Below are 12,390 nucleotides of genomic sequence, written 5' to 3'. Positions count from 1 at the left end.
TTTCCAACATTTCGCAATTTACATGAACCGACTACAAGTTTAAAGTAGTGACAGTAGATTGAAAACCGCTTTTTAAAGCTGTCCTATCGAGGAACAATTATTTCTTGTTTCTGAATGGCTCTTAGTTGTAGCTATAGTCGTGGAGGGGGGCAGAGGGAATTCCCGGAAATTTCGGATATCTGTATGCCGTGGAAGATTAAGTGGTCTCCAGCTTTTAACGCCAACACTGAATCAATAGATGATTCTCGAAGTATCACAGGGATCACTAAGCTAAATAATTTTGAGTGTACCTCCGCTGAGTCAATTACCTGTTGGCGCGCATATTGCATTGACCGTGGACAGGTGGAAATATAGTTAAACCGGAAAAGCCTATTGCACATTGTAATTTAGCGTTGTCCAACACGCAGTCGGTCTGGTTGTAATGTTAATCGTATTTGAGAGAATCTCAAGTTTTCTTTCGACACATACTGGGGTGACATACTACTAGATGGGCGTGGCCGGGAGCCACGAGTCAAGTCAGTCAATTTGCCATGCTTAACCGAGAAGAGTGACAGTGAGCCACTAGTGGAAGGACTGCAGATTGTCCCTACGCTTTACCCTAATAGGCCTCTGTGTTATTCTAATGAACTGATGCTGAGCTCGCTCCAGGGGGCGCTGAGATGAGAGACCCTGGGAAAAAGGTCGAGACGATTCGGCCATTAGTTTTTCCTCTAAACTGTCTTCCTCCTCTACTCTCTCCTCTTCTCTACAAAAATTTAACGATCCTCCCCCCTCCCCTCCCCCCCGCAAGAGGTGTTTGCTAAATACCGAAGAAGCCAAACACCGACAGTTCCTAAGAATACTTCCGCCAAGTGCAGTTGTTAGTAAAATACTTCAGAAGCGCCGAGTATGGAGCTTTTCCGCGCACGAGTGGGAGAGGTATATCTAGTCCCATGTCTTCGCACCCGCACGGTAGCATAGACAGTTTCAGGTTCTTTAGGTCACCCTCCATCGCCAAGGCACAGGAGTCTTGCTGGTCGTGTACCAAAGGATGCTGGAGCTGGAGTATTTCTACAACTTCCTTTGCCTGACTAAAATTTCTCTCCTCTTCAGATGCCTGAACATGCATCTCATCAGGATCACTTTGGCGCATTGCGGCACTTAGGTGAGAGAAAAACTAGCACCTGAAAAAGAACAAATATTATAAGGATCCCGGACACTGCGCATTCCCGCGCCACCATTTCGGCGTCAAGCTTTCGGCCTGTCGTTTGACCAATGCGGAATTTTGCCATAAGATACGATTGCTGCTTGTCACTGACTGCCCTGAGAGCCCAAACCTTTTTTAAAGCAACAAGGGCTTCCTGGTGACTTATTGTGGCTTTGAGATAAGCGCCAACGCCTGCTCCAAGCAGGGTTTGTAGCACATTTTGGCTAAGTCCATAAGGGAATAGCTCTCCAGGGACTGAGTACATTTCTCCAGCGGCAAGTGCCTCTCTAAAGTAGACAGCCTATAAAAGACACGAATGCAGCGGCCTTGAAGACACTAACACACCCCTACCGTACATGGTTACTATCCATGGAAACCTCAGCAGACGCTTCCTCGGTCACACCCGTTGATAATGGCTTTGATGTTAAGGTCGCAGTCATTCTTCTCGGTTAAGCATGGCGAGTTGACTGACTTGACTCGTGGCTCCCGGCCACGCCCATCTAGTAGTATGTCACCCCAGTATGTATCGAAAGAAAACTTGAGATTCTCTCAAATACGATTAACATTACAACCAGACCGACTGCGTGTTGGACAACACTAAATTACAATCAGCGGTGGTACACTCAAAATTATTTAGCTTAGTGATGCCTGTGATACTTCGAGAATCATCTAGTGTTTCAATATTGGCGTTAAGAGCTGGAGACCACTTAATCTTCCACGGCATACAGATATCCGAAATTTCCGGGAATACCCTCTCCCCCCCTCCCCGACTGTAGCTACAACTAAGAGCCATTCAGAAACAAGAAATAATTGTTCCTCGATAGGACAGCTTTAAAAAGCGGTTTTCAATCTACTGTCACTACTTTAAACTTGTAGTCGGTTCATGTAAATTGCGAAATGTTGGAAATTTGCGCAAGAGCAGTGAAAGCGTGACTAGGCTGCTCGTACGGTTGTGTGACAACTTTTACTGAGTCTCGAATATCAGCCACGCAGCATGGTTGCCGATATAATAAATACAGATTCATGAGGCCCCTGATTCTTACAGCAGAAAGCTTGGGCTCTTTAACGCAATGCGGAGTGGTATTGCGGGGAATCGACGGCTTTTAGGTATGTTTTCTGCAACATTATCGGGTTAAATAAGTCGTATTAATATTTTGTTTATTTGTTTCGGGTCAGACCGTTTCACATCTTGTTTCCAATTTATATAGGCGAAATTTATTTGGAACTTGCCACTACACTTTTAAACTTACACTTTTAAACTTACACTTTTGATGATCTCGGTTTGATTTTGTTGTTGTACCGGTAATACATTGCCGGATTAACCTCTCGACTTCTTGAACTTGAACGGAGATCGGCTGTTTACCAAATTAGAATAAGGGCGCGATTTTGATTTGCTTCAAGATATTTCAACTCGATTAATTTACAGTCCTTTAACGTCCTTGATGCTAAACAGCATTCCAAGTTGACCCATTATTGTGTCTTAACGAACTTAAAGCGTTTTGGTGAATCGAAAACATTAAGGTTCCAGGAAATCTCTTGCGTTTGTTATGACAACCATTCACGTGTTGTTTACATTAAGGAAATAAACGCGATGACAAACTAAACATGACGGCGGACACAAAATTAAACAAAGTTAATGCGCAATGGTTCGAAAACGTCTAAAAACAGTTTTTATGCAGTGGACATTATGTTTCTACTGATAGCAGTGAATTGACGGGATTCTAATTAATGATAGCCTTTTACTTTCGCCATTGAAATCGATTTGTCTCTGGTTCGTGCATAATTATTGTGTTATTTGCGCCCAACACATTGACATAGATTTTCGTTTTTCACAAAGGGAAATACTGCGAGTTCGAGCATGAAACTTGGCATGGTATATCTTTAGTAATGATATTTTAAGGCTGTAAAGTAAAATGATCGGAAAGTGAGGTACCAGATGCATTTTTATGCTGTTAAACATGGCCTATATTTTGCGGTTATTTTTCACACGCTTCATAGCTGTTTTTAAAATGGTTCGGAAAACCACTATATCAACATATCTGAGATTAGTTTAAAGCGAGGAATAGATTAGAGTGGTTGTTCCACATTTGTGTTAAGTTTAAAGTCAATTAAGTTTATTTTAAGGCTTAAGCAGCGCTTCGTCCTCGCACCTTATTTCGGTCATTTTATTCCACGAAAAACCGCACTTTGACCGCGCTTTCAAATTTTCGCAAATTTCTGAAAAATAAAAATTCGCTGGAACCTTTAAATATGATTTTTAGAATAAGGTCACCTAAGGGTATCTTTGGGCAAAATATGAGCGATTTGTCAAATAGGACGTAGACCGGCGTTTCTCGATCCTAACAGTCAGCCATTCTTAAGGTCAATGTTAGATAATGAACATAGTGATTCGCAATGAGAAAAACAAGGAGTGAAATTTTAAAAGCCTTGCTAAGGCCCAGTTCAGACGTCGTGCTTCTGCCGTGCCGAACTAAATTGCAATTTGGTTCGACTGTAGCACGGCAGGAAATCAACTCTGATTCAGACGTCGTGCCAGAGTCGAATCAAATCCAGGGTTTACTGAAGCCTCGTAACAATTCTCCTCCTAACTCCCCGAGGGAACGAAATCTCGCCAAAACACATTGACATAATTTATGAATTTAGTTTGGCGCGACAGAAGCACGACGTTTGAATCGCTGTCGTGCCAGAGTCGTGTAGCACGGCAGAGCTTGTCGAATTTAATTGCTTGCCGAACTTAATTCAAAAGTTTGATTCAGACGCCGTGCTTCTGCCGTACTTTTGTCGAACTTAATTCCTGAATTTAGTTCGGCACGGCAGAAGCACGACGTCTGAACTGGGCCTAATCATGAAGACGTGTCGAACAGACATAATGAAACGCTTACAGATATTATGAGGATATAACAAACGTAACATATTACATGAGAAGACCTAATTATATGAAGAATATTTTAGTATGTAAAGAAGTTCAAAGGAAACGAGCAACACAATAAACGAAAACCTTAAAAGACGATAATTGAACGCATTTCAAGACTATGAAAATGAAGAAGTAAAAGACTACTATGAAATAAGACGAGTTAAAAACAGTCTGAGGACAGAAGGACGAAAATAAAGTGGAAAGGAAAGTTCTCGAATCAAATGTATTTAAACCTTGTAGGGCTACGAAAGCAACAAATTATTAATTATTATTGACTAACCGCGGGGGCCATACCGGGAGAATATTGGTCTTGTTGCGTCTTGACGTTTCGGATTGATCGAACCGAGGTCGTCACCGATATTTTCTTGAAGAGCTCCCCACAAACTTGGTTTTAATGACAGACTTATTACATATCTTTATTATTATAAAAGCTGTATTACTTTACAGCCCAAAGCTCGGGAAATATTAGACAAGCAATAGAGCGTTGTGTTTGGTCAATTTTAGTTATTGACCGCGTTGCCGTCTCAGTCGTAATAAAATAAATTGTCATATTTGATTAATAACAGACCTGTTTGACATCTTTACTATTATATCAGCTGTATAACTTAATCCCGGTCCAATGCTTAGAAAATATTAGACAAGCAATAAAGCGTTCTGATTTGTGGATTTTAGTTATTGACTCTGTTTGCTGTCTCAGTCGTGCAATAAATAGGCATATTTGTACGGCATTAAACAGTAGAGCATATTCGTTTTCTCGGTATTGGACTGGAACTAGCTTACAATGAAGGCTCATGCGAGGAATATCATTAACCCTTTGAATACCAAACTTTCGCCAAAAAAATACCGTTTTTAACCGTTTAGTCAGGTTTTTTAGCTGCCATGACGCTAAATAAGCCTAAGTTGTGCTAAAAAAGCTTTTTTTTGCTAAAAGGAGAGATTTTTCGAGGATTAGGTACAAAATTGAGCAAAACTTCAATTACGGGCATGCGCATAAGCCTAGAAATGGACCTTGATCAATCATAGGCGTTGTGGACCATTTTACCACCGTTTTTGCACCAAAACTGATAACCTTGTTTTTCGATTTGCGACGTCGGAATGTCGTCGATATCTAAACCTGACCATTGTGCGGAAAGGCCTAGCCTAGTACTACTATCTGCTTATCAAGAATATCTGATGACATTTAAATTGATGACGTCACAAGTGGTACAAAGAGCACGACCATTAATTACGCATATATGCGTAGTTGGTATTCAAAGGGTTAAAAAGAGATTAATGTCATTTGCATTTGAAAAGACTCTCCGCATTAGCCTCAACTGCAAGCTAGTTCCAGTGCAATACCGAGAATACGAATATTTAACAATTATTTACCGAAGTGGAGGTAAATATCCATCACTTTCACCGACACCGAGGTGAATAATTGTTTTAGTATATACCACACAAGCTGAATAATTAGCGGACCAAAACGTTATTTTATGTGTGACAAGCGGTCGGAAATTTTAAAATCTCTCGCGCCGGCTGCTCGGAGGTGAACAGTACTTACTAATCACCTCCAAGTTAACCAATCAGAGCGCGCGAAAAGCACTATTCACTTGTGTGGTATATACGAAGGTCTATTATAATTGCACTACTTTTTGTGTTGTGTGGTTGGCCCGTTCAAGAGTCATCCTACTAAGGGAGCAAACGTTCGCGACATTTCAATGGTGCTCATCCCCTGTCATATTTTTTAAAGCTCAATACCTTAAAAGGAGCCGGAAAGGCTTCCGCTATGAAAGTTTTGTGGCTGAACTCCCTTAGAAGGTACCAAAAACGCTTTTTTGAACCCCTACAAGGTACGATTTTTATATGGGAGTATCTCCCCGCCGGGGCATCTTTGGTCAAACAGTGCCGACAAGATTGCGTGACACTTTTGATAACTTCCATGAAATCTTTTCACGTCCAATCCCTGGTCCTCCACAAAAGCCCTTGAACAGCAGAAGACCTCTTCCTTCTCTTACAGTTCCTATGGAGTAAAAAAGGCTTTTCAAAGTATAGAAAAATGGCGTTTTCCTTTTTGGAATATCTTGTTTCGTTTTAAAGATATTCATCTTTTTGTATTATGCAAATGACGAAAGTTATAACGTCATAGGTGGTTCCACGTAAACAGAACAACACTCAATCGAAAATTACTCCAGGAGTATTAAAGAAGTGTCCTTCAAACTTGGCATCAGCAATGTACATCACAAAATAAACAGATTGACACCTACTATGTTGTTGCCATGGCAACACTCTTGGTTCCAGTCTCTTTCTGTGAAAAACCAAATATCCCCATTTCCAACCTTTTAAAGTAGGACAGAGGGTCTTGCACGGAACACACATGGTTCTCATATTGTCTTCCCCATTAGATTGTTGGGAGTGGATGATCCTTGTTTAAGTTAAAATCTGGGAATTTTCTTCTTAATTAAAACAAAACTAGCGGCATAATTGTTGTCATGGCAACGGCACGACGGATGTCATTATGTTTCTTTTGTGATGTACATTTCTGGCGCCAAGTTTAAAGAACACTGCTTTAATATTTCTAGAGTTATTCTCGATTGAGTGTTGTGCTGTTTTAGTGGAACCACCTATGACGTCATCACCTTTATCATTTGCATAATACAAAAATCTAAATATCTCTAAACCGAAAAATGATATTCCAAAACGGAAAACGCCATTCTTCTTTACTTTGAGGAGCCTTGCAAATAAGCAGCAATAATTTTTTACTTCATAGGCACTTTAAATAATGTAGCAATGTAGCTCTCTATTTGATGGCCATTGACCAAGCATGAGGTCAAGATTGCTGGATATTGGCCAAGTTCTATTTTTGCGTGTTTATGGACCGAGACGGAGTCGAGGTCTACGAACACGCGAAAAAGTATCCAGCCATATTGACCAAAGAAGGTTGCTCAAAAAAGGACTTACAATATGGAAAAAGAACAGTTTTTTCTTGCGAGACAAGGCGGGTCATTCCTGGCAGGCAAGATAGCCCTGTCTTGCCCGCTCGGGTAGCCAATCACAGCGCAGGATTCGGCTCATCTTGCCCGCTCACGAAGCTAGCCGTATTGATATAATGAAACGTGATTATTTTTACTTGTAAACTGACTGCTTTTTATACATGGTGGTTTTCATAACAGTTGTTTTGAAAGACCTGTGATTTTTAATTGATGGAAGAAAAATATATATATTTAATTGCATTGTTTCCAATAAAACGTAAAGAGTGTGCCTGATACGCAAAGAGTGCTATTCTATTTAGCAATTAGATTATGAGCTCGGGATTTCTATGAGTTGATAGCCGATGACGCCGAAGGCCGAACAGACTATCATAGAAATTGAGAATGAATAATCTAATTGTTTAAGTGATTCTAAGAGAGGTTTCTTCAAATAACAATGTCCAACTATTATGTCTCAACTAATCGTAGCTATGTCAAAATTCTCGATTATGATTGGCTCTCAGCGCGCCTATTTGTCACGTAGCTGGAGCTTCTAATTGCAGGTATCCAACCACAACTCTTTCCACTTGTGATTGGACAAGGACGTCATTTGCATGTCAATTACGTGCGCTTTAATGGCTTCCTTCCAGCAGCCCAGATTTTTTTTCGCTGTGTACATTCCATTGCCACTCAAGTCTGCATCTCTCTAAGTCCTTTTTTCCAGCCTCGTGCGATAATCTTTCTCTCGCTCCGTCATCTTCTCAGCCTCTTCTTCGCGTCCCAATCTTTTCAGAACATCTGCCATCAAGTTCAGCGTGTCAACTGTGTCCTTTTGGACGCCTACAACGTCTTCCTGAATTTTAAGCGCCTTATCAAGCTCCCTCAAAGCCGGACGCAGTTTCTCCTGCATGATATAAACAAGGCTTAGATGGAAATGAGATCGAGCGGTGTCTTGGTGTACTCCCAACAGCCTCTCTCGCAATTGCAGAGCTTCTGTGGTGTACCTTTGGGTCTGGTCAGCGTAGGTTGTTGGATTTTCTCTTGCAAGTTCCCTGAACGCGAAGGCGATATGCTGAAGGATGGAGGCCGTCCATGGGTGGTCACCGAGGAACTCTTTGTAAATTGGCAGAGTTTCTGTTTTCCAGATTTCCACTGCTTTGTCGTATTCCTTACAATGACGGTACGAATCTATAGGAAGATAACAAATGAGATAGATTGACGCGTCAGGAACCTCGAGGAATCTGAGGATCACTTTTGTCAATGAGAGTTTGAGGGTTTCTTAACAAACCAATGGCTATGCTTAGCCGATACACACAATAGCCATCTTAGAAGTCCCAGAGAAACTAATTGCTACTCAATGGAGAATCTGAAGCTGCGATTTTTATCTTTTGCTTACAAATACGAACAAAAACGTTAACGAAATTCTCTGCCCTCGCGTCAGTAAAAAATGTTGCAACCATTCCATGCAAACCAGCCTTACAGTACTGAGTGAGTGTTAATCGTGTTTAACTGACCGCTGAAAATTGGTTAAAATTTCAACTAATATAAAGCGTTATAGCTGATAGCTGAGATCTTGATGTCTGAATAACTGACAACTGTGAAACTCTGGGCTACACTGTTTGTTAAATGGACAGGTATCACCTACAATGGAACTGATAACTAAGATTGCAGCACCACAATTCTAGACTCTATATCATGTCACGTTACGGAGCTAAAGTTTGCTTTATCATCAGCACTGGCTCAGAACCAGATAAGTTCAATATTAAACTTTCGAAAACAGGTCAAGCTAAGCATAGATCATGAAAATGTTTGAATTCTCACGTCCAAGGTCACAGTTTCCTGCAGCCACATAAAGTGGAACGCCTAATTCTCGTCTGAGAGCGATTCCCTCATGGATCAACTGCCGGCCTCTTTCAACATCTCCCTGTGAAGTAAACCAGCAAATTCGAAGTACATCGCTAATAATCTGTTTTTAACTTGCCCAATTTGTATAGCAATTAATTTTTTTTCTGCAGACTTTTCACTTGTCCTGAGGATTTAATCATCTGATTTGTCTCGAATAACAATCTTTACAAAAAAAGCTTGTCAGATCCTCTTAAACTTTTTCTTTTTCTCAAACAGAGCGGTTCGTTTAAAAGTCCTACAGGATTCTTAGGTCACCGCGGGTTCCTTTATCAGCATTTTCACTTTACCAGTGATATATAAAATATATCATGCCTCTAAATTCTGAACGTAATTCCGCGGAGACCAACAAACAAGACGAAACTTCTTCTTTTCCCAAACAAGGGACAGCTAAGTTAACTTCAACAATTCGAAGATAATTTTTTCCTTTTCACAAAGCCAAAGTTCAGGACTCTGGAGCAATTAGTGGCCAAACCATAGTGCTTTAGGTAGAAAAAAAAATTGGGTTCCATGGCACCTTTTGCCACATCAGCGCTGCGCAGGGAAGAAAGCTAGCAATCTAGCCATGGACGGCAGCAAGAAAGGTTATTGCCAATGCACAAGGCTAATTGACCTGACTGAGAGCGTTTCGCTTTTCAGTTCGTGTTTCAAGTCAAAAGCCGCGCTTTAACGTTTTTCGAAATATTGTCAATATATACAGTTTTTTCTCACCTGCGGTTACGGCAGACCACTGAGGTAAAAGAAACTGAAGTTATAGAACATGTTATCAATATTATTTGCAATTTGCACGCTTATCACAGTTTTGTTCAAATTCAAAATTCAAATGAAGAATTAATACTTTTGGAATGGAACTACTAGAACTAAATTTTTACCTTAAGCAAAATGCACAAACCAAGCTTGGTGGTTGCGTGTGCACGCTTCTCATTTTTCTGTTCTTTCTCTGGCAATCTCTTGCCGATATCGTAAGCTTCCTGCAACATCTCAAGAGTAGTGTTGTCGCTCTTACGGTGAGCTAAATCGTCTAGCCGGCGGAAGGCACTCGAATTTAGACTGTCTGCAAGCCTTTTATCGTCGGAAGATTGTTTGGTGATTTGGCAGCACTTCTGGTACAGTTTAGTGCACTCTACCGGTGGTGACAAAATTTTCGCTAAGAAATCCACCACTTCGTCAGCAACATCTATGGCAAATTCTTTCTCCTGTACTTCGCCGGTGTCTTTCAGACAATTTTTTAAAGCTTCCATGATGTTAGCTTTATTTTTTCGAAAGCCACGAATGGCAATTGAAGAGGAATCTTTCGTGATGAACGTTTTATGAAGACCCCTGAGGAGCTCAAGGTAATGGTGATTAAACTGGCGTTCGGCGGCCTGACCTACATCTACCAAGTTTAAGGAGTCTCTTTCTTCCCTGCAGTAAGTCTGTACCAGAGGATGGATCGTCAAGAGCTCATCGTTGATCATTTGTAGTAGACCACGCTGAAATAGCTTCGTCTTAACGCTTTGCAGCTGTAATTCGTCATCAAATAGGAACCGAATGTCTTCCGTAGAGAACGAAGACGGAAACACAGAGAGCTTCACTAAATTCTTCAACACTTCCTCGGAAAACTTCCCCAGGAGAAAGCGACCCATGTTCTGATAAAAAGTATCCAGAGGTTCGGTTCCTTTGAGAACTTTCGCTGGATTTCTCCTCAATTCTTGGGTGAAAACTCTCGGGCAGAATCCGTCGATCATCAACGCGCTCGCGTAGTTGAGGAACAAAGGTATCCCACCACAAAGGTCTGCAAGTTCCTCAGCGTAGTTCTTTGAGTTTGGTGCCAACTGTGTCAGCATTTTCGCGGATGACGCAAGATCTAAAGGGTCAAGACGAATCTTGTGGATGTTGCCGGCTGATACAAAGCCTATATCCTCTTGTGTGGTGATAATTACTCGAACCTTTGGTGCAGAAACCAAGAATTTGACAAAGTCATCAAAGGAAGGCCCCTGTACACTTACGGTGTCGTCCAGTATGATGACTGTGTCGCCTTCTAGCTCCGAGAGTTTCCGCTTGGCATGGTAGACGATATCGTCACTTGTTGCCCAGCGGCGACTTGTTAGATGGTTGAGGATTTCATCGCAGAGTTCCAAGAGATTCGTTTGTTTCTCAATGAACAAGACAGGCCAATTATCACTTTGTAGCAAATGGCCAACTCGAATTGCAACTTCCGTCTTCCCCATTCCGGGTAGAGCGATAAGAATGACCACGTGGGATGACCCTGTCACCAGTTTCGCTTTGATTTCATTCACGACAGCAACTCTGCCAAAGAAGCTTTTAGTTTGGCAAGGTAGAGTGGTCGCCCGCCGTTCTGGTTCTAAAAAAAAAAAATCAATAAACAGTAATTTGTAAACGTTGAGCACATCACTCCCATCTCCTAAAGCCTGGCAGAGATGTAAATTCACCTGTTTGAAGTTACCTCTATTTTTCATCTCAAGGGTCCAGTTTAATTTGAAAAAATACTTTCACTAGAACCCATGTAGAAACTGTACCAGCTAGTCGCTGACCTAGTCTCCTGGCCATGACCATCTTATGCCTAGGAATAGCTGACCCTAGAAGTTCAGTATCAATTCTGGAGGCCGGGGTCAGCTGCAATGTTCTGTTGGACACGCCTTCGTAGTTTTGCATTCTGTTCTCAGTTTAATTGGAAAGGAAAAGCCGATGGCAGGCTTTCTTTTTGTTTTCGTCTGCTTTTTTACCGAAGACGGCTCTGTTTCACGGATTCCCAAAGAGTTATCAATAACCAGAGATCACGAGTTTCATATATGCTTGAACTAAAAGCAATCCCCTTCTAGTCTTAGTTGGCCGAAGAGTCGTATGTTTTCCGCAGCCGATTATTTTCCTTTCAATCCCTGTGGAGTGGAGGCAGCGTGGCCGAGTGGTTTAGAGCGCTGGCGTTGTAATCCAGAGGTCCCGAATTCAAGGTCTCAACTCTGCCACTAGCGGGATTTGTTTCTCGGTAGTCCCGAGTTCAAATCCTAGGTCACGCTTTGTAAATAGCCAACTGGTCTGCCTCATGCCAGTTGGGATTTTTAACTATGTTTCGTTTATTTGAAATATTTGGTTCCTTTGTTTCAGTGGCATGCCTGTAAACTAGCTTAGCTTAGTGTTTGTATGGCTCAGTGCATGGCCACCATTTATAAGATTTACATTCACATTTGTACAATCCGAGAGTTCTCGATGGAAAACAAGAGAACCACGAACAGTTCGTAGTCTGTGAGCGAAATTATGCCCCTGAGGGACCTCCCTTGTGACAAAAAATTGGAGATGCTCGTCGGAAAATTTGAATTAAACGCCTCAAGGAGACCAGTAGGGCGTGGCTAGGGCTTTATTTGACCCCTAAAAGATACTACTAAAACGGAATACTGTAAGCTCGATTACCGGGGTCATGTTGCAGCTCTCGTAAGGTCTTGCGT

The 12,390-nt window shown here is 41.5% G+C and overlaps 1 protein-coding gene across 2 annotated transcripts in view; it reads right to left on the bottom strand.

The window, feature by feature from the left end:
• Positions 1–7,177: 7,177 nt before the first annotated feature.
• The window catches only part of LOC110045341 (uncharacterized), a 9,765-nt gene continuing 4,552 nt past the window's right edge, over positions 7,178–12,390 (bottom strand). The window contains exons 2-4 of one of the 2 annotated variants that reach the window (XM_020750943.2): positions 9,820–11,291; positions 8,867–8,969; positions 7,178–8,233 (exon numbers count right to left, since the gene is read on the bottom strand). In XM_020750943.2, the coding sequence (XP_020606602.2) occupies positions 7,752–8,233; positions 8,867–8,969; positions 9,820–11,291 (2,057 nt within the window). In that variant the 3' untranslated portion in view covers positions 7,178–7,751. The remainder of the gene's footprint in view (positions 8,234–8,866; positions 8,970–9,819; positions 11,292–12,390) is intronic. The other variant, XM_020750945.2, reaches the window with a different exon arrangement.

Source organism: Orbicella faveolata, unplaced genomic scaffold, assembly GCF_042242905.1.
Source record: "Orbicella faveolata isolate gen_17 unplaced genomic scaffold, um_ofav_v1 contig_26, whole genome shotgun sequence".
Classification (NCBI taxonomy): Eukaryota; Metazoa; Cnidaria; class Anthozoa; order Scleractinia; family Merulinidae; genus Orbicella; species Orbicella faveolata.
The sequence above is the reverse complement of the archived record's forward strand: the minus strand, read 5'-3'. Positions and strand labels throughout refer to the sequence as shown.